The 23,982-nt window shown below is 36.8% G+C and overlaps 1 protein-coding gene across 2 annotated transcripts in view; it reads right to left on the bottom strand.

The window, feature by feature from the left end:
* Window positions 1–23,982, bottom strand: part of STIM2 (stromal interaction molecule 2) — an 81,939-nt gene that overhangs the window by 38,366 nt on the left and 19,591 nt on the right. For both annotated transcript variants that reach the window (XM_074865953.1, XM_074865952.1), the window contains exon 2: window positions 213–343. In XM_074865953.1, coding sequence (XP_074722054.1) covers window positions 213–343 — 131 coding nt within the window. The remainder of the gene's footprint in view (window positions 1–212; window positions 344–23,982) is intronic.

Raw genomic sequence — 23,982 nt, 5'->3', positions numbered from 1 at the left:
AAACTTTCCTTTAGGCTAGAACAATGGACAATAACCCTCCATTTCAAGCAATTCTAGAAATTAGATTTTCCTTCCATATTTGGCTGTCAAAGGACTGAATTAAGAAAAACGGCAACAACTACTCAAGTGCTGGAACATATAGAGCAGCTATATAAAACAGGGAAAAAAATACAGACCTCATGTATGCACAAGTAAAGGCTTTTTACTCCTACCTCATCACTTTCATCTACTTCAATACCACCATCTTTGTCATCATCCATTTGCTTATGGATCATGCGGAGAGCTTCTAGGCTGAATCGGTCCTCCTCAGTAAAGCACGGTGGGCTGAGTGAACTGCAGGGATCTAAAGGGGGGGGGGGTGGGGGTGGGAAACAAAAACAGAAATATTAGCTACTGTCACTCTAGAATATAAAGCTCCCTAGCAAGAAAAAGCGCTTAAATTTCTGTTTGTATACGTGTACTTCACTGCACATAGCCACCAGGTCATAGATGTTAAACTTGGTTGTAAAATAGTAATTCTTACCAAAAAAAAAAAAAAGTGAAGGGAGGGTGTGGAAATCAACTCTTTTTTTTTATCCAGGACAGAAGCCCAAAGAATAGGCTGGAATAGTTTGACTCTCAGGGCGTTTTTTTCCACCCCTGTAACTGCTATCTCCACCTCTTCTTCTGTCTATGATCCACCCTTAGTAATATATCCCTGCAATAGCAAATAAAGTCACTGCGTTTTCCAACCTCCTTTCTGAAAGCCTGGGCTAAACAGAGTGGTAGAGGAGGAAAAAAAGAATTGTCATGTCCTACAACCATAGCTTCATAAACAGATAACAAAGGGTTGGTAACCACATTCCAGATCAAATTCAAAATAGATAGTACTATTGAATGTAGAATGTTCAAGGAGGACTGCAAGAGAAGAAAGCACACTGCAAAGAAAATTCAACTGATAATAATACATGATATGTCAGTTGTGCATGGTCTGATCAAAACCAGCAGAGTCACCATGGAAAGGGATTCCAGGTCAAGAATAGCAAGTTTTCATTTGCATTCATTACTGAAGGCTCACCATTTGTGAGCATCTGATGGCTCTGTTTCCACCATGTCAGACTGTTATATCTCTGTTCCTTCCCTTCCACAAGGCACATGCCAAATGCTCAAAAATTCTACAATGCATGGTGATCAACCATCATTAAAAACTGGTCTTTCAGACCTTGGCATTAATTAATAGCTAACTAGTTCATTAATTCTGATGTACCAAACAACATCAAAGAACAGAAGGTGGAGAAGGACACAGAAATCATTTTTTGAAAGTTCAGCTTTAATAAGATAGTGAATTCCCACTGTAATAGCCATCAAAAATGCACTGACTAGTCCCATGAACTGGTACCCTTCACTTTAATCATATCAATGCACATACAAATTGAGGCAGCATATGAGTAATTTTTGCTTCTTCTGGTCTATCCAAGGATTGTGCTTTCATGTTATGGCTCATTTAAATAAGTAATGAAAAGGAAGCACACATAGAAACGGATAGGATCAAGGGTTTGCACAGAAAAATAAATTTAGTTTAGTATTTCCATACCAACTGAGTTGGCATGATTCTGCTTTTCTGTCTCTTATAAATTTAAAACTAATCAAGATTAATGTATGCTGGTAAGACTCAGCTTGCATAAGGCTACAAAGCAGAAATATGAAGGTAGCAACCACAGCATAGCTGGAATCTCAGACGCTTATTAACTGGACTGATCCCTACAGCTAGACATGAGTCAATGCATTCTTACTTAACTTCAGTATAATAAAATTGCTGTGTAAACAGTTACCTGCTATCTCTGCCCATGTATCAATTAAAAACAAAACAAAACCAACCAAACAACAAAAAACCCAAACAAAACACACCCACAAAAACCCTAACTCCTCACTGACACTGTCGCAGAACAGAGAGATGCTGGTTTTGGAACTACTTCATATAAATCAGAAATATAAATCACTGAACATTAAACCAGGCCAGCTACAAACAATTTTCAGCTTTGGAATGCAACTAATATTTTGTGAAACTAAGTAATTTTTCTACATTAAAAAAAAAAATCTATTTTATTTGTCCATCTCTGTTTCATTAGAAAAGGTTTAATTTGTAGAGCCTTTAGATTTCTGCCTTGCAATGAAAAAATTACTATCATTGGGGGAGTTAAAGGACTTATCCCTGTAATACAGAGTGCTTGGCGCAGAAAGGCTTCCCTTGCAATAGTAATCAATCACCTCAAATTTCTGCTAATAATTAAATTCCAATAGCCATAAACAAAGAATATGACACTACTTAAATATTATCAGAAGAACCATCTTTGTACTGTAATAGTAGATCTATACTATGTTTTAAATTAGAAGAAAGCATAATTGTCAGAACAGATAAACAGGTTCCTCAAACACATCCAACTTATTTAATTTGTACTTGGTTCTATTCTTACATAGAAGAAAACATCAGATAGTGTTCACAGTTTGCAAGCACCCACTCAAATGTTTTCCCATTTTGTTCAGCTGAAAGCCCAGCTTTTCAAATCAAAAAGGTTTTCTCAGAGCACATTTTCTCAAAACTGAAGTTGATCAGTTTCTTAATCAGAGTACTTACTTATGCCTTTTTCGGTTATTTAAGCTTGAAGGCACTTTAAAGAGCTATGGCTCTTCTTGAGAGAAGTAAACAGGCTGCTTGTGCTTCAAATGTCCCATGCCTGGCTCCAGGAACACTTGATCTCTGTCTTAAGAGATGAGAGTTCCAATTGCTCCTTTTGGGACTGAGAAACATGGAGTAGGTCCACATCTCGACTGTAATAAAAATTAACCCATTCTAAACAGAATCCAGATTTACCTTCAAGCTTATATGGTAAAATTAAACATTCCCAATCTGACAGCACTTGTCATCCCTCTCTTCAGAGAACAATCTCAAAACAAAAACAAATTAGAAAGCCACAACCTAAAGAATAAGAGAAAAGCATTTCACACGCATACCTATGAAGCCCTACCAAATCCAAGAAAAAGCTGACCAATTTAATCATCCACAGCTCAAGATTCTAACATGCAGGATTTTGCCTCACTTGCATGGCAGAAACAATTCAAATTAGTATTAGATGAAGTATGGTTAGAAACTTCTCAAACACCCAGTTAATTAAGATAAAAGCCAACAAGAAAAGTCTCAAGATACAGCAAGCACCATAAATACAAGCCTGAGGCCCCACAACAAATTGTAAGAGTAGTTGATAATTTTTCACTTTGAATCCACTCCAATGGAAGTGTTCTGGGATTCCAAACCATCTATTGTACTTTAAGGACAAACCTATTTTCATGTTTGGAGCAGTTTCTCTGCCCTAGCCTGGTGTGTTTTCATAAATACACTTAGTCCAAAGTAATCATCCCAGGAGATGATACCAAGAAGTTCACTCAGGGAGTGAACTTGATAGCTTAGAATTTGACTCTTCCTTTAACAAACAGCACAGAAGTATTAGCAAGGCAAACAAAAGAGAGACAGTTTAGATGAGGTTGGACAAGAGGCATATGTCCATATGACCATATGTCACTCTAGGCAAGGGTTATTTCACAGTCCAGTTTTTAATGTTGCTCAGAAGTGAGGATGTTCCAGAACTTTTGGTCATGATAAGGAGGGAATTTGTTATTAAAAAACTAAATGTCAATGAGTAGCTTAGTAACTGCCTCTTAGCTCTGAGGCATGAGGAGAAACTAGTCTTCACCAGTCCAGGGAGCTGCACAAAGCCAAGAGTACAGACCAGATGTACAGCAGTTTGATAGTGAACGGAGTAGACAGACACCCAACCAGGAAACTTTGTATTTACAGATAATGGGAAAGTAACAATTAGCATGTTATTCTGTCCCCTTCCTTTTTTTCTTTTTTCTCTTCTCTCTTTTTCAACAAGGCTAAAATAAGGCGAGACTAAAAGAAAAACTTCCATTTGAAATTCTCCTAAACTGTAGAATCACAGCTTTTTCATCTCATTTCCTGAAGGCAACAGGAGTTAAACTTACAAAGTGACACTGTCAACACAAGCCAGTAAGGAAAATTAATTACACCCATATCTTCAAGCATTCATGTCAGCAAAGCCCTTGAAATTTATTTTAGGAATACACCATTAGAAATGGTTCCAAAGCAAAAGGGTATATGCACCTTGCAGTCTTTCATCTATTTACTTTTCCCTAAAACGTTGTGAACATTAACAGACTTCACAATGGAAAGGACTGAGAGAGCAACAAATAACTAATAATCCTGTGTTTCACTCACACATACCTCCTTTTGCATATGGACACTGGATCATAAAAGCTATGACCATGCCAAAGCCTGTGACACAGGGACCCTAGCCAGGTGTTTGCAGTTCCAATCTGGTCTCCAAAGCACCTGAGCCCTTAAGTCTTTTAAATGCCTCAAAGAGCCTTTTTAAGAATACAGGGACACACAAAACCTATATGATTTTCAGAGGTACCTGGAACCAGATACACACCTCCAAAATTAAAAGACTAAGTTTCCCCATTAGTTCACTTGGAGCAACTTAGCAGTTGGGAGTTATTTGGAGAGATTGGCTACTACACAGCATTTTTGTTCTGTGAGGATGTTCAGCATTCACTGAGAAGGAAGATCACTGAGAAGGAAGATCACTTTTTTACGCTAACATATGGCAAGTCCTATGGAAGCCCACAGTGCTTCCGTGACTGCCTTTTCCTGATGAATTCAGGAGCGTACCATGTTCTGCTAGTTTTACGATTCCTCATTCCTAAGAAGCCATCTGGGATAAAGGGAAGCCTCACAGAAAAGGCAAGCACTATACACAAGCATCAGCTTCCTAAGTACATACTCTCAGCTTCAAATAACTATGTTTCAGCAAGCCTTGATGACAGAAGTAGGATTTCTTTACATTTTCCAGAGCTAAAGCAGGTGGCCACAGTATCCCCAACCCCGCACCAAATGCATCTTCATCTAACTAGGATTTCTATTTCCTTACATTTCTTTTGTGCTTTAGTTTTACACTGTACTTTATTACATTACAGTTTCTTCATCAATTCAATATGATTCATTTCAAAGCAAAATAAGAAAGAGAACAACGATTTTTAAAGACATGAGTACAAATCTGAGTGTCAGGTACAATAGAGATTATTGAAATTACTGAAGAGCAAGTGTTTTCAAAAATTTCACCAGATGTTCAAAACAGCTATTCACAGTAAAGGCAACAAACATGTTGCTTTTGTATTAAATCCTTATATAAGGTGTCATTAAAATCTTCAAATGCTTGAAAAGACAGCCTCAGAGTGAGCTTCATTTAATCTTTCAATTAAAAGCTCCCAAAGCAAATCACTCCTACTCTTAATTATTAAACTCCTCCATATGGCAAGTAGGCTGAGCAGGATATAACAGTTAACTTGACAATGTCATTTGTGACATTTATTTAAATGAACAGAGTGAAAAATAAAGCTCATCATTGCAGCACATCTTTCCACTAAAAACATTTTCAAAAACAGACAAAATTTTGACAAAAAGGGCAGAATATACTTATCTTCTAATCACAACACTGATGTTACCTAAATGAGCTTCCTGAAGAGGAAAATGCAATAATACTAATGACAGCAGGGAAAGGGGAAGAGGTGCAACAGGAAAGGAGCTTCAGGACTTTGTTGTCTCCAAAGAATTTTTAAACTGTGAAGTCTCACATTTAGGCTTTTCCACTACTCCATACTAGAAATTCAGGTAATTTCTGAAATTGTGTTTATAAACTCGTGCAATAACAGGAGATGAAACTCATAGATGAAGCTCCTGACTTGTAAGTGTGGTATCTGAAAAACTTGTTTCTGAATACATGTGTTAGTGACTGGTAACACTTCATTTAACACTAAAAACCAACTATTTGTGGCTCTGTTCCATGAAAGCTGACATAATTCTTCAAAAATCCACTCAACATCCTTCAGTAAAAAAAGATTACATTTCAAGCAACCTTAAAATAAATCATTACCACTTCAATATGTATACAAGTGATCTTTGCATGAGAGATCCAAATCTGGTTTTGTCACTATTGAGAAGTGTCCATTTATTCTGTCATTTCAGTATCTTTTAATATATGCAAATCAATTTATTTTTTCCCCCTCAGGAACTTGAAACTTGATGAGGCAAGCAAGGCTTTAATTTTTCCCTAAATCACCATTAGCTCATCCTTGCTTTTTCCACACCCACAAAAAAGCTGTCTAATTCTGCACTTAAATTCCACTTTTTATATACTTTTTATAAAAAAAAAGTGAAATCACAGTTTGTTATTTAAAGCAGAAATTCAGTCAAATAATGCCATTACCAAAATCAAGTCTCAAGACAGGTTTCAATTAAAGCTTTCCTAGATAAGAAGCTCCAAAACAAAGTGCAGAACAAGCAGCACTGTTAACTTTCTGATCACCTGTTAAGACATTCAAATCATCATACACTAACTTAGAAAACTATTTAAGAACTTCCTAGCAATAAAAACGTTTACTCAAAGGAAAGATATGAAAGGAATTCTCTAGAGGATTAAATCTGATGTCAAATCTAATTTTGCTTTAACCACATTAAAAGCAACTATCCCAAATCAGCAATGCTTGTTTCAAAAGGAAGTTGCAAAAAGGGGGTTGAATACATTAATCATGTCAAGGATTATTCTGACAAGACAAAACATCAGTATAAACACTTCATTTAGACTGTTAGGGAATTAATTATTAAATTACAACACTGCTCTGACTAAACAAAAATTAAGAAGATGAATTCATGGCTTTTCCATCTCCTTCCCACACCCTCCTGAGCAACAACACAATTTAAAGGAAAGAGGAAGTTATACAATTATTATATACAATGGTCAAAATAGACTGATTTCAAAGAGAAATCCTGCCAACCCTAACAAAGCAGTATAAGGGGAAACTGGGAGATGCATCTTACGCAAGCCATAGAAAATCCTCCATTTTTTCCTCCTTCCAACCTTACTTGTACTTTAACAATACTTACTATACAAACCTACAGACACATATGCATGTTCAGTTAAAAAATAAAAAACAACAGATGTCTGATACCTATTCTCAGCAATAGGACTCACTTATATTTATCATGTCTCACTTACATTTATTAGTACAACAAGACCAAGAAGGGAAATATTTAATGAAATTTTCATCTGTGTATCTTGATTTGGTAGTGAAGACTATTTAACACACCTTTAAAAATGTATGGTGCATTCTTTGCACATTATAGTATCATTAACATTTAAAATTAGAATAGCTTCAAGAAAAAACAAATTTACATAGGTTCAAATATGACCTAAATTCATAACTTCACCTAGAATAAAAACACACCCTTAACTCAGGCAAAATTTACAAGACAGTTGGTATTTTTGCCTTATATCCCATACATGTTTAGAAGTTACAGCTATCAAAGAAACAGGACTGTGAATTTACTATTTGAGTTTGTCAACAGAATATTAATTAAGCTGATGAAATAAAATACAGATGTGTATTCATATGTATTCAGTTATTATTAATGCATAACACACATCCAAGTACATATAACACACATCTAAGCCTTTTATATATTTTAAGTCTGACTAGTTCTTTACTGCTGTTCTAACAGGAAGCCGGAAAAGATGAGGTACATCCCTGATCATGTACTTCAATCTGCCCAAGAATTTGTCAGCTCTTAAGGAAGAACAGTAGCATAGCATTTAAGCCAGGAATTTGTTCAGGAAACCAGAAAAGTGGTTCAAATGTCTGACAATATGTCTGTGATTTCTGAAGAAACTTCCCAGTAACTGTTTGCTAAATAAAACCTCATCTTCTTGCTTAGAATTCCATCCTTGTTAATAGCTCTGCTGTGCATTAATCCAGAAGCCTGATCTTTAGCCTCCTGGTGAAAGTGTATAGTCAATATTCAGTGTACCAATTTCTATTCAGACATGGCTCAAGTGCTAAGCAAAAAATGAGCCACTAAATGTCCTTCTGGAAGACAGTGATCTGCAGAATACAACAACCATGACAACATGGGTGACAATTTAAAAGTTTACAAACTTCTTTCATGCTGAAAAGGTAGTTCATAACTTCTTAAAGTGAAAAAGAGGAGGCGGGGGAGAAGCATTTGAAAAGGATTTTACCACCTCACATAATTTTTAAAAAGTTTAGTAAAAGCCATAAAAAGTTTTACAGATGTGGTTTTAAGACTAAAATAAGCATCTTTTAAGACCTAAATCCTTATACTTTCAGACTGAAATTATGCTAATAATGCTAATGAAATAAATGCTAAAATTATAAATTAGAGGCATCTATTAAAGTCATATATATAATTTTATATGAAAATAATAAATATATCTTTAAACTTATAGTTTCAATGACACCAGTTTTTCCTCCAATATATTTGTTTTCACATGTGATTCACCATCATATCCTATATCCATGAATCAGGCATGTAAGCATGACATTGCTGACATTACTGAATTACTTCAGTCTTCTACACCATCTGATCTAGTACATATATTATTAACTGTTCTAACCAAGGAATCAAATTTAATCCTCTGTGAGCACCATCTGTAGCATCATCAGTTCCCTCAGAGTTCCTGTAACAACATGTTGTCAGGATGTATTTATACTTTAAGAGAACATATCAGAATTATACAACTGAAAGCTTAGCATCAGGGCACTTTTTTTTTTTTTAATACACAATCTGTTAAGATTCTAGCATTTGAGTATTAAATTTGTCAGCCTATGTAGTGTTTATACTTTCAGAAACACAAAGGCACTGAGTGCATGGATTAATTTTTTTAATCGGTAACACCATAATGAAACACTTCCTTTTAGCACTATTCAATATATCAGTAATTTTAAGGATGTATAAATATCAGTTTCTTTAAATAGTCCTATTAGCTTATGCAAAGATTTAGTAGTGCAGACTGCTGACTAGCTAAGGACTATCCTACTTCCAGAAGCTTACAGGAACTGCTCTGCAGTTAGCACTCACATCCAACTCCAGATTGCATAACTGGAAGTTTTGCTCCTCCTAATATGCTGCTAAATATTTTTCTCATTATGATTTTCACCAAGTGATAAACCAGGCTGACGAATCTGCTGATGGTGTCTCAGTTCACCTGGGTTTATTTGATGCAAATAAGATGCAAGAGGCCCCTTTTTAAAAAAAAAAAAAAAAAAAAAGAAAAAAGTTTTCAGAATTTAAAAAAGTATCATGGTCACACATCTTTGGAAATAACACCATTATTACGCTATTGCTCAAACTTAACACAGATAGTGATATTTACAGTTATAAGAATGTTGGAATAAACTATAGTTGCACGTATCTTAGATACACCTTGGTTGATACTATTTTGGTAAATGTATTTCTGGGCCCATAAAAACAGTAGCAAATGGTGTCGTTTTCCAGTAAGTATTCCTTGGTTGATAAAGCAGCCAATAAAATAGAAGCCAGTTTTTACACAACAAACACACACTCAACACTTAAACTCTGTGCATAAAGTCATGCACTGGAATCACGCAGAGTAAAAGAGAGAAAACTCAGTTCAATTCAACAAGAACTCCAAAACTTAGAATAAGTCATATAAAGTTAGAGCAAATTGGCTCAGGTTGATTCTGGTTTTGGTTTTTTTTTTAAAAAAAAAAAAAGTCCTATTACAGACACATGCTCTTCCCATCAAAAAGTTAGGTAGAATTTGCATACAAGTTTAAGAGTAACAGTATTTCACCTCTGGAGAAATCTCAAGAAGTCACATACAAAAGAAAACAGCAAGGTTCCCGAATACTCTACATTTGCGTGAACAACACACATTGCCAAATACTACTCGTACAGCTTCAAATACTGTCAGTTGCTCCCCAACAGCCTGTGCATATTCAGGATGCAAGGAAGAGCCAAGGCAGTAATTTCACATATGCTCTAAAGCAGAGTAAGCCAAAGACTAATGCTAACAGGATTCCTAATTGTTCATATCCCCGCCGTTCGTTCCTCTCCCTGTACTATTCACTTCCTTGTACCAGCACAAACACATTTGTGCAGTCATGCTGCAGGAAGGATCAGGAAACCAATTCTGCCTGAATTGGTTCTCTATACGCCTGCACAAACACTTGCGACAGTAAAGGCACAGGGGGAGGAGGAGGAAACCCACACAAAACCAGGCAGAACTGCACTTTACAACCAGTACTGCTGCTAAACCCTGGTCCTGACATGCCCTATGTTACAGCTGAATCTAGCCAGCAACGCAGTAGGTGACCAATAAACTGGAAAATGGAATTAATGCAGTGGAACACCATCTACACTACTTAAGCAGAAAAGTCCAGCTCCATTTTTTAGATCTTTTTTCCTCTACCAGGAGGCATAGGACAAGACTACGTTCTAGAAGACTTGTTGCAATTAACAAATATCAAGTGAAAAAATGACATACATATTTACCTGCAACAAGCTGATGTCACGGCTGGACTTTAAACACAACATCGAACTCTCTACTTGAGGCAATCTATTTTTTCAAGTAGATTTTGTGGCCTATAAAACCTAAACCAGATTTTTGTAACGCTATAGCAGGAGTTGAGTAATAGCAAACACATATAAAACTCCGTAAGATTTAACAAAACAGTTTCTAACACCATTGCTGACAAGCTTAGAATTTGTCCTTTCTCCAAGACTCTCTCTACAAACCTGGAGGAGTCACAAGCTCCAGATGTAGCCCACTTTGGCTGCAGTCAGAACACATCATAAATGGTAGGTCTTCAGAGACACCTCATCTCTGCAAAGTTACCAGTAAGCTCAAGGTGTGTGCTAAGCATGTGCCTGTCCCAAATATTGCTATAATTCATGTAGCTCCCTCTTTCAAGGTCCTATTTTTTGACCCGTTTCCAAAACCTAGGAGCTGGAACATCCATTAAGAATTCAGTAAGCAGGACTGTAAAAAAAGCAACATAACAGGATCTGTCCCAAAGCTGACAAACTATGACACTTGGCTACATAAAGCCAAGTGAGTTTGTGTTTGTGTTTAAGTTTTATTTTTAAAATTTTTCATTATTGGCAGCACAAGACGACAGTTTTCTGAAGAGAAGAAACAGCTAGCATGATACTTCTGGAAAGTTCAAAGAACAAGAAGGTATAAAGATCTTCTAAAATTTAACAGTGTGACAATTGAGGTTACAACCAACTGCAAAAGAGTATTCGTCTATCTTTAAAGGTAACCAATGACATTAAGAGATATATAATCTACTCTTAAATCCTCACTTAAGTCCCAGTTATGTTCCTGACATATGCTGGGAAAAAAAAATCAAGACGAAATGAAGGGCAGTAAGCTTTTTCTGGACGGTGATTCCTTTTGCTTAAGAGAGTCATTACAGGTACTTCATGACACATACACATATAGTTTATTTAAACATAAATTTTCAGTGTATATTTTTGAGACTTACATAAGACTTTAAACACTAATATTGATCTGTATCTATCAGATTTGAAAAGCTTAATCATGAAAAATAATATCCTAGATATTTTTTTAAACTCTGCTGGACACATACTACAAATGGAACTGGGTATGTCATGCACAGAATTACCAATGCTTCTGCTATTTGCTCCCTGCAACAAACAGAAGGAGGAAAACAGGCACAGAGCCAAATTCCAAGAGCCATAAATGTTTCCGCTACATTACCTTTCTTTAATATATCATATATCAACACGTACAGGCAGCCTATAAGTTTCAATATCAAAAAGGAAGTAACTTCCAAAAGTTAAATGTGCTACCTACTCGTCATTAAGCAAAAGTAAACCAGGACCATGAAAGATTAATTCTACTTCAATACATTCAATTAGATCCTGTTTTCAAAAACCCCAGGAAGTTAATTTCACATGAGACCTTCTGTGTCCCACAGAAACAGAAATATGTTACAAATAGAACATATAGGAAAAAACACTTTTACTGAATTAGGATTATTCTCAAATATGTTGGGGTTTCTGTCTTGTTTTGTTAGGCATCCTGTTGCTGGTTTATGGCCTCCACAGACAATGAAACACACCTGAAGTTCCTCATTCACATCTCAAAGAGAAGCATGTTTTATAATACTATTCTATGTTGTAATTTCAGTTTGGTTTAATCAAATACAAGGAACATACATTCCACAGGCTTTATCACCAAGGTCTATTCTCATGCCCTAAATGAAATACCTGACAAAATTGATATCCAAAAACCAACTACTCCATGTCAGCCAAGTGAGAAAACAATTCTGCAAGATAGCTGACTGCTTACAATATGGTGAGCATACTTAAATTTCCAATTTGTGATACTACCACTTTGAAGTAACATATTAAAACAATGATTTTCAAAGTTGAGTTCAGTTTGCTTCTTATAATAACCCTATCTTTGTCACATATACGAATACTGCCATTCTTTGATCCATCTCAAGCGTGTGCCTAGGTCTTTGGTTCATGTTTCCTGAGAGAATTTCTGAATAGCAGACAGCTATGTTGCACAATTATTTTCTCACTTCTTTACTTTAATGGCAACATTACAAACAGCCTGCACCAGACAGACTGTGCTACTGACCCCACTACCCTACTGGCTTAGCAATTATCAATTAGGTTCTCAATTTTTCCTTCCTTTCTTCTCTTTAAAATATAATTTTGATCTCTAAAATCTTAAGATTTAAAGGAGGAAGTGACAAGGCATTAAAGTAAAAGGTCTTCCATCTAGGCACATCAGAAATTCAAGTTGAAACTTCCTTTTAAACAAGTCTACAAATTTACTTCTCTGTGAGCTACTAATTCCCCATTTCATGCAAGATAACATTCACTCTCAAGAAACAGTCTGAAGCTGCGAAATCTTTTGAGTGATAAACTCTCCATCTTTTTCTCACTGGCATAGTAAGAAATTATTCTATTTTCTGGTCACATATCTTCTTAAACTCATTTGAATTAAAGAATCTTTCCACATGTGATTTCACCTGCTTTCTCTCCAAAGCCTACTGGTTATTATTCATATGTGATGATCTAACACACAAATAACCTCCAGGCAGAAAAAGTCTTTCAAAAATGCACATTTGGAAGTAGTCAGAATTAAATATCTTCTATACAGAAACATATTATAGTTTTGCAACAAGCCAACTGGCAATCTATAGTATTCAAGTAATTTTATTTTTTTTATTAAGTAAAATGTTGCATTGTTTGACCATATGTATACTCATAAATACACACATACTTGCAGCATGCAACCTTTTTTTGTTTTGGAGGTTCATTTTTAATCAATTAATACTACATATTGTTATGACTTTTGCCTTCCAAATCTTGTGCTCAATTAATTTGTTCAAGTTTATTAAGGTTAAAAGAAAACAAAGTTTCAATCCTGCATAATTTCAAGCAGATTACTGATTTTCAGAAAGCTGAGCTTGTTTAGTCTTGTAAAAGAGGAGGCTAAGGTGATCCAATAGTAGCCTGCAGCTAACTACTTGACAGCAGATGGCAAACCCTCCTCAGTAGGGGTAGACTGTATAACATGGGGCAACAGTCCAATTATGCACTAGAAGGGTCAGGTTAGACATCAGGAACCCCTTTTTTGCAAGGAGGGCATTGCAGCACTATGGCAAGTTACTCAGAGGATGTGGAGTCTCCATCCTCAGAGGTTCTCAGAAGTTAGACAGAAAGTACTATAGATGACCTGTTCTTGTGATGGTGACCTTCTTAGAGCACAAGTTTGACCTCTCAAGCAGCATCTCTATCATCTTTTTTGAAAGGCAAATTCTAGGTTAACAGCTGCCCCCAGAACTGAGGGCTCCAATTCACAAATACAAATAAAAATGTAGTACCAGTAGTCATTCTTACCCATGAAATGTTAATTGTATGCTCACCATATGGTCCCAGGATGTTCCTAGGAGGCATGTTGTTGTGAAGAAGTTGCTGACCCACCACATTTACAACCCAAAGTATTAAGTAAATATCTAGTGATAACCAACAGAAGAAAGAACAAGGCAAGCCTGAAGAAACCCTTGGAAACCCCTGATCAAATCCCAAATGGGATCTTACAGCATCGGCATTTGTGCACAGGTTTTACTGTCTTTCAATGTGCATATGTATTCCTCATGTCCATAGTAAAGAATGGTTGTATTCATGCATATAAATGCCTTTGTAAAATATGGATGTTTTTACCATCACATCAATTCAAAGCAATACACGTATATAATGAAGGGACCGGAGTTTCAGCAGAACTTAAGGCATTCCAAAAGACAATAAAGAGAACAGCGTGTCAAGAACTGGTATGCCTGTAAAAGCCCAGAGCTTTCAAACAGGATGATAAACATTCAGAAGAAAGAATTCATCACAACTAAAACAGGCATGTTTGTTCAAGAATGTTTTTTTAAAGCTACACTATATGTTGTATAACATTGCTTTGCATCTTGTAGTTCCATAAGAAATACTTTTATATTAGGAGACATTTTGTATGCACAAGCTTACGGAGGCAAAGCAGCTAAAATTCTACTGTACATGGCCATGTTTAGCCCCAAATAAATGAGAACCTGTACTTTTAAGTGAGACATCTATTGCAGAAGTCTACACCTTTGTGCCATGGCTAAAGCAAAGAAACTTTCTGACACTTAGTTTTCTAAAGCTCCGGTAAGATTGTGTTGTTTTGGTAAGAAGCCTCACCTTTCCTTTCAGCAATATAAAAATTGAGACATTTAATATTCTTTAGGGACAAATATCTAAAAAAGGTTTAATGGCTTTATTGACATTTACACAAGTTTAAAGCTAACAATTTTGAGAATGGTTAACAATTTTCATATGCAGAAGAAGAAGGGAAGAAAAGACAGGTTGTTTCAAAATCCTTTCACTGTTTTTATAAGCAGAAAGAGTAATTTATGAAAAAGTGTTACGTAAGTTACTGCACTACAACTGCAATCTCGATCAAAAATAAGATTCAAGATGCTGTTAGCTAAGTTGCAGTCAACAGCAGGGGGAAGGGAAAAAGAAGGGTGTGGAAATGATAGAAAAGGAGATAAGACACTAAACCATCAATTTTATTGATCTGCTTAGATCAGTGTTAACAAAAGCATCTTACAAAAACCACTCAGTATATTCACCAAAAAATAAGAATGTGTAACCTGAGACCTTACCCATATTTTGATTGGAAAGCTGTATAAATGATTGCATATATGAAATGCACTAAAACTGAGAAGCAAGCAAAATTAGATAAGCTGAAGTGAAATTAAGGAGATCTGCAGAATTAATGCAACCAACACCCTGAAAAGGTAACCAAATCTATTCCAACAGAGTTCAGTTCATAAACTGAAGGAAGTTCTACCTCAGCAGGGAGAAGTCTGAGAACAGAGCTCATTTGTGTGTAACTACCTGCAGCAGCACCTTACAGAAGGTGCAAATCCTGAAGCAAATTCAGGTTTTAAACAGAACACTAAGAAGAATTCATTCCAACCTTTTTCTGAACAGCATCAGCTGTTCCATGTAACTGCACACTGAACTTGAGCATTATTTATTGAAAGGTGGGCTTTAATGCAATTAACTAAAACCTTTTCTCTAATACTTGCCAGGAATAGCTTACGTAGGAAGCAGGGTAAAGCTATCAACATTTTTAAGTAACAGTACTTAATCAGTCTCAAGCAGCAAACTGACATGTAAAAGTCAATGTATCAAACATTACTTAAGTTTACTAAATTTACTGGTGTGAACAACTGGAACTTTCACTGCACCTTTTTTTTAAATCTACAAATTTTGAGAATATAAAAGTTAATAGGTAATATAAACTACTGGCAGTAAAATTTAATCTCTGCACTGTATAAAAGATTCTTTGTTCTGTTGTTTTATTTTTTTTTAAAGGGTAATTATTTCAACCCAAGTTTTAATAAACAAACTTAAAACACTGCAGGTCTTTAAATTCCCTTGTTTCATATGAAATCACATGGGCTATTGATTTACTGATCCCTTACAAAGGATTATCTGTTGCAGTAAAACCTGATTAATAGAATTCTTTTAGTTTGGCAATTAAATTAAATATTACACCACTATTTTAAAGCCATAGACGAGACTGTAAGACTACTACTGAGGCAAAAATTAAGTATTATTCCAAGCAGAGAATACCAAAAACTTACAGAAATTGTCAAGCAAGCAAAAAAAACCAACACAACTTTGATAAGAGGAAGTTGAGAACCAAATACAATCTTTCAAATGACAACAGAATTCTGCAAATACCTGCACAGACAGTAAGAAAAACCCAAACTATGTAACTGAAAACGCAACCCTACATTGCTACCAAACCACTGCCTTGAAAAGAATCATTCCTTTCACCATCATTTAAGCATGCCTTTCCACGAGAGGTCAAACGAACAGAAGAAATTCCACAAATGCAGACCAGTAAAATGACAATTAAATACCCAGCTCCAGAACATGCTTGTTTTTTTGCTTTTACTCTAAAAGTAAATTACTCTGCCCACTGTCTGTAATATGTAACATCATATATACATCTTTTTTTAAAAAAAACTCCTTAAGTGAACACAAACACACCCTTTTCTTACCTGAAAGGGCTTTCTACCTGCAGGCTGATTTGAAATGACTCCAAAAAAGAGACAGCAAGAGGGTGAGTGCTGTCATAAAAGGAGATAATCTTTTATATGCTTAAACACCCACTTGCACTTTTCAAATTAGATCAGCATTTGTCGTAATTGTATACTTTATGTATACAAAAACCAGTACACACTCATGAGGACAAATAAGTATGTACATAATTGCTAAATAAAAGATATCCGAAGTACCAAAAAGCAAGCAACTAGATTAAATTAAAATGAAGACAAGCAGGATTTTAGTTACAGTTTTTCACGGAGACCACCTCTGAACACTTAAATTTTTTCACAATATTTTTGTTTTTAATCCTATAGGTATTGCTGTATAATAAACTACATTAATATATGACAAGGTCATACACCAATAACTGACCTACTTAGGAAAAACACCTGCAGTAGCCTAGTCAGACCCACAAGGGAGGAAGAATTTGAGAATGGTTTTCAACCTTGTTTACATAAAGCCTGATGGCAATTTAAAAACAAGAAACCTGGGTGACAGTTCCATGTTACCTTTTTCTTCAAAATAATGCCAGAGTCCAGAATTTATTCAGTCACTCCTAGCATCTTGATCCAAACCTTACAGTGCCACCCCAGCTCTGCCTGTACACTAGCTTTCTGTAGTCTAGAGAATTAGCCACCCACATGAAGACCTGGTTGAACCACACCTCAAAGAGGTTTCAAACAGAAACAAGGAAATCAGGCCAAACATTCAGCCATGTCTGTTGCATTGTGTCCTCCAGTCACCTCTGAGACTGCAAACTGACTCCAAAACCTATCTCTTCTCATTAGCACCTTCCCTTCTCTGATCAAAGCTCCACTGCCCAGCCACCCCAAGGTCCCTTGCATGAGCATGAGACAGAAGAACAAACTGCAGCACAAGCCCAGGGCAAGCTGAAGCTGCAGCCTCTGTGGTATGTCATTAACTAATCAGGAAGACAATAGAAAGCTGATTTCATAAGTCAGATGAGATTTTCTGTATGGGTGCAAACATTCACATCAGCTTGCACACACCTCAGGCAGGACTTGCAAAGTGAACATAATCACTTTCAGCCAGCCTGTGGTTTTGCATGCTCAAGTCACAGCCAGAAAAACAGCATGATTTGAACAAGCTACAGAAATATTTAGTACTCCAAATACCCAGCTTGTCATCTAGCACAAAAACAAGTTTACAAGACACTACATATATTGCCAGATAGCTATGGCTACTGACAAATATTATAATGTAAATCAAGGTGACAGGAGAAGCACACAATGCTTATTCCTACTAAACACAAGCTTAATATTTTAAAATGAGTAGAAAACCAACTATAAATTTCCTGCTTTCAATGCTGTCAGTTCCTACAATAAATCAGGTTGCTCCTTTTCTCATTTGTGTCACTGCTGCCTCCACCTCATCACACACACATAGCTATTCCCTACTTTGTTCGTATTGATCTTCTTACATTTCCAGGTTTTCTCTCAATGTCTTCCATGTTTCATTTCCAGTCACAAGGTTTTCATTCCAGTTTCTCATCAATCTCCCTATCTGTGAAAGGGGTGTTAGCAAACTAGTCAGATAGTTTTGACATTCTGATATCAAATGCATCATCTTCCTGCATCTTCCTAACCTTTTTTTGAAACCATAAATACCATTTACATCATATGTAGCAACCTATCAATTCTCTTACTTGATTACAAGACCGCTACTTCCCTCTTTCTCAAAATTCAGTTCTTCACTTCCTAAAACTACTTTTAGGGCATTTTTTGTAAAAGCAATGTCAACAATTTATTTCTCTTTATCTTTCCCACCCCTGGCAATGTTACAGTGGTTCATTCTGGTTAGTTTCTTTCTCATTTTATCAGCAGTAGAATGACAGATATGCATAACTAGACACTGTTGATCAGTTCAGGTTTTTTCCACTGAACCAGCCAAAGTAATTTTTGAACCCATACACATTTCTCCAAACAGTGTTAAGAACTGATTGTTTCGTTTGGTTTTGGTTTTAATTTCTGTAAACTATTTCTTCAAATAGGACATTGCTGAGAGAACAACGGAAGAAATATCATCACAGGGACAAAGACAAGCTTATCGATATACAAAGACGATTGCCACCCATTGTAAAGGAAGATCATCTTAAATCAATATAAGCATGCCCATTCCATTGACACTGGAACATCCTTATGTGATCAGAGACACTAACGAACACAAGGGCAGAAATGTCAGAGTGGTACTTAAAGCTGTCTTGCTGTGGTGGTTTATCTGTTTAAGTGCTGTACATGAACTAAGTAGCCCTGCCTTTCAAGCTCTTTTGAGTGTGGGCAGTTAGGACTGCCTGGTGCTGTGCAGATTCCTAGATAAAGTTTACACTAGCTCAGAGATCTCAGCAAAGTATTCCCTTGACCCATAAAACTTGGTCCATCATGCACTTATTCTTCACTCCGAAACAATGGTTGTGTTCTTTCATTCCAAATTAGTATTTCTGGTGAAATATGCTAGGAACATTCTTGTTAAAGACAAACAAATACATCAAAGTCTCACCACTTGTTTATCCCACCTAGAACTTTCCTCCATTAAATGAAATTACAGTATGACCAAAAAAAACCCAACCTGTAAGCATTTTAGTTTCCCTATTTGTTCTTGTTTTCCCAAAAAGCAACAATATAAGTTCATTTTTGCATGATGAAAACATGTGCTTTTATGTGGTTGGTTTTACTTTGTTTTTTCAAAGATACTTTCCTTTCTGTTTGGAACAGAAGAGACACAAGAAACACATTGAAATTAAAGGAGATAGTATTCCCATAATTACATATTGAAGCGGAGATACTGTAACTCACTAGAATCTAAGCAACATTATCAAAGAAGATTTGTGCATAAACATGCACAATATGTAAATTTACATAATATGTAAATAAAATGTTGCTTCTTAATAGGAGTTACTCCAAAAAAGATGGTAGTGTTCATCATTTGGTAGTTAAAAAATTTTATTAGCAGAAAAGAAGAAAATTTTTCCTTGTTCATTTCAGTTTGGATCCACAGGAATGCCTGGTTACACAGAGCCAATAGGTTCTTGACGGAATGTCCTCCATTTGTTTGCTGTTTAACATAAAACATTTACCAAATAAGGAAAAACTGCACTTCCCCTTAATGACTTCCTTTTACTCAGCCGACAAGAGCGCCTTGAGTTTTCTCTTACCTTATCAATACAATAAATATTGCATAAATATGTTCTAAGAGAAAAACAGCTACATTCAGTTCTGGCTGTAAAATGTTGACTTCATTTCTTGAAGGTAATCTAGTGTTTTACCTGAAGACAAATTCAACAGCCAATAAGTAGTACAAAATCCTTTTCATAAGCTGTTGTACTCAATAGAAGAGACAGTACAACATGTAAAACCAAACAAGAGACAACTTTTCAGAGATAAGATACAAATGCAGCAGAGAAATACTGAATACAATGTATGGAGCAAATCTTTTATACTCAGAGGCTTTCTCAGTAAATACCCAAAACACAACTTGAGACTTCCCTTTTTCCCCCCTCTGTGCTGAATAGCTACAAGTTCAATTGCAGAAATGATACCGAGCATAACAATCATCTTCTTTCTTACTGAATTTTACTGTTGACAAAGTAAAGCGTGCTAACAGCAAATGCCATCTATGATAATTTGAAGCGAAATCCAAGCCTGAGCTGCGGAGAGGGAGATGTGGAGGGGAAGGCACAGAAAAACCGACCATTGCTGATCTGTGCTCTAAGTCAGTCACCTGAGGTAATTATACACATTGGAATGTTTTAGCAGAGCATTTTTTACCACAAAGATTGCTAATTGGTGTTAACTCCATTAAGTTATTTGCTTAATAAGCAGCCATTAAAAGTTACTAAACAGAGAAATGCAGAAGTAACTACACCTTCCTTGCTTGAGTACTGTGTGCTGTTCTGCTCATCTCCAAACAAAATAAGCATAATTCCAAAGGAAGAAAGGGGAGATCTTCCTATGCAAAAGGCATATGATCGAAAATAAAGAGAAAAATAAACCAAATACTGATTTTTTTACTTGATAGTATTTTGAAAAGCTACTAGCCAAAAAAAAAAAAGAACAACTGCTTTCACATGGTGCAATACTCAGTTATGACAATGAATTCTACTGATCATCATGTCCAAAACACCAAACTTTTTTCAAAGTGAGATGTACCTGATGGAACTATATTGGATTTGTGGTGGCAAGGTTTTGGTAGCAGGAGGGGCTACAGGTGTGACTTCTGTGAGAAGCTGCTAGAAGCTTCCCCTATGTACAAAAGAGCCAGTGCCAGCCAGCTACAAGATGGACCCGCCACTAGCCAGGTGGATGCACCCAAAGGAGGTTGTGACCCTGTGTGAGAGCCTGCGCTGGAGCAGGCTCCTGGCAGGACCTGTGGACCCGTGGAGAGAGGAGCCCACGCTGGAGCAGGTTTGCTGGCAGGACGTGTGACCCCGTGGGTCTGAAGCAGTCTCTTCCTGAAAGACAGCACCCCAATGGGAGGGATCCACACTGGAGCAAGGGAGGAGTGTGAGAAGCCCTCCCCCTGAGGAGAAAAGAGCAGCAGAAACAACAGGTGATGAACTGACCACAACCCCCATTCCCCATCCCCCTGCGCTGCTTGCCAGGGGAGGAAGTAGGGAAAATTGGAAGTAAAGTTAAGTTTGGGAAGAAGGGAGGGGTCGGGGGAAGGTGTTTTCAGATACAGTTTTATTTCTCCTTACCCTACTGATTTGATTGGCAACAAATTAAACTAATTTCCCCAAGTCGAGTCTGTTTTGCCTGTGACGGTAATTGGCGAGTGATCTCTCCCTGGCCTGATCTCAATCCATGAGCCTTTCGTTATATTTTCTCTCCCACTGTCCAGCTGAGGAAGAGAGTGATAGAGTGGCTTGGGTGGGCAGCTGGCATCTATCCAGGGTCAACCCACCACAGGAACATAAAACCATGTTTATATGAGGTAAGATAAAAACCAAGCACTCTGGGACAAGTCTTCACACTTCAGGACATAAAGCAACTAGTAAATGTTTTTTGTTAGGAAGAGTTATACTGAATCACTGTGCTGCAACTATGTGCTAGACTTCTTGCAATATTCTTTTCTCAAGCCCTACATAGACGGTTATCTCAAGATATTAGATAAGCCACTTCTCCAATTTTTTAAGATAACTATTATGTTCTTAAACAAGGTTTTAACCAGTCACTTCTGGACCACTGAGGGGGAAGAAGCACACAATATGCCTAAAAGCATATTTATAAATAATAGCATCAATCGTCTGCAAGAGCAGTCTCTGGAAAAAACAATTCCCTAAAGAGTGTCCATGGATTTCCACATTACAACACCATGGATTATATACATGGCTTTTCTCTTAGACAAGTAGACACCAATGTTTTAGTAGAAGCTGATGCCACAGGAACTGAATCCTCTCTCCTATCAGGCAGTGATACATGCTCTGTAGAAATGCAACTAAGTTTGCTCATTTATAAAAGCAGTAAAAAGACTGCCCAAGATCACTTTGTTCCAAATACAAAATTTCAGTGGTCTGTAAAGATCTACAGTCACATTCAAAATTTGATTCCATTATTTTTTTTAAAAAAATTACATAACAGAAGAATGATACATGCATACAATCCTCCTGTTTGTTATTCAAGTCTTTGGAAGTAACCAAGTACTCATAAGTAAAGCTAAGTTACTTACAGAGAAGTGAAAAAAGCCTTTAGGGTTTCTTGCAGCATAATTTTAGTAGTTTTAATTTTTGGACAATCCGTTCTCGTGCATACACTAACACAAATTCTGCTAAACCAACCAAGTTTTTTAAAAAAGTAAACCAACTACTAAAACCTACCCTAAAATCAAAAGGTGCTTTATCAGTGAATTAGCTAGCAACTTCCAGTCACATAACAGAAGTATGCCATGAGTGGAATCAAGAATATACACTGTAACCTGCCAGGCACCTTCAGAGTGGCAGACTTCAGAATCACCACATTTCTCATATAAAAATAAACCATATAATTATGTGTCTTAATTTAGCATTTCTGTTTTGCTTTATACTTCTTTCTTAAACAGCTATGACAAAATATTGTTTACTTACATGAACAAACACACCAAAAGAATGAGGGACAAGGAATAATCTGAAGCAACATTTCCCAGGTTCCCCAGCTTGTTTACTGCTGGGAACTGTGTCTGCAACCCTTTAAACCCTACACAAAACAAAATTTGTCACCACTGCTATCCTAATGACTTGTATGTCTAAATGCCATTAATGCCAAGGTATTTTTTTCTAGGCAGATGCAGCATTTTTACAATGCATTGTGCAGCGCACACAATCTTTGCTACCGTCCCTTGACAAAGCTTTTCCCTGGCCCATCCCTTATTCCACTGGCAACTTTCATTTAGTTTCTCTACCCATGTTCAGCCAGCACCCACCTTCTCTTGAAAATTCAAGAGGCCATACCAGCAACCTCTCGTTAGTTACTCTTATTTGTTTCTGATCTTCCTATTTCTTTTCTTTCTACAATCTGGTTAGGCAACAATGCCAGCTGGTTGGCACATTAAACATTACGCCAAGCAGGTGCATGGACAGAATGGAGGAGTTCATTTTGACACACCTTTTGCTGAATGTTGACTATTCCACTTTTAATTATGGAATATTTCATATCATGGAATATTCAGTTATTTACTAGCATCACTATATACAAGTAAGGTCACAGTTCAGAGGAGATATTAACAGTAAAATACCGCATATAAAAGGTCCTTTTGCACATATTAACTGTGTCAGACTGAACACAAAATTCATTCCCAACATTAAGTGTTGGGTCAACCATCAACTCTGAATGCAATAATCATAGAATGGTTTGGGTTGGAAGGGACCTTTAAGGATCACCTAGTTCCAACCCCCCTGCCATGGGCAGGGACACCTTCCACTAGACCAGGTTGCTCAAATCCCCATCCAACCTGACCTTGAACACTTCAGGAAGAGTGCATCCACAACTTCTCTGGGCAGCCTGTACCACTGTCTGACCTCCCTCGGTAAATAATTTCTTCCTTATATCTCATCTAAAGCTACTCTCTTTCAGTTTAAAAACGTTACCCCTCATCCTAGCACTACATGCCCTTGTAAAAAGTCCCTCTCCGGCTTTCTTGCAGGCCCCCTTTAAGTACTGGAAGGCTGCTATAAGGTCTCCCCAGAGCCTTCTCTTCTCCAGGCTGAACAACCTCTACTCTTGTCATCAGCTTGTCCTCATACAGGAGGTGCTTCAGTCCCTGATCATTTTTGTGGCCCTCCTATAGACCCGCTTGAGCAGGTCCATGTCCTTATGTTGGGGGCCCCAGAGCTGGACACAGTACTGCAGGTGGGGTCTCACAAGAGAGAAGTAGAGGGGCAGAATCACCTCCCTTGACCTGCTGGTCATGCTTCTCTGTAT

The sequence above is a fragment of the Strix uralensis genome, chromosome 4 (assembly GCF_047716275.1).
Source record: "Strix uralensis isolate ZFMK-TIS-50842 chromosome 4, bStrUra1, whole genome shotgun sequence".
Lineage (NCBI taxonomy): Eukaryota > Metazoa > Chordata > Aves > Strigiformes > Strigidae > Strix > Strix uralensis.
The sequence above is the reverse complement of the archived record's forward strand: the minus strand, read 5'-3'. Positions and strand labels throughout refer to the sequence as shown.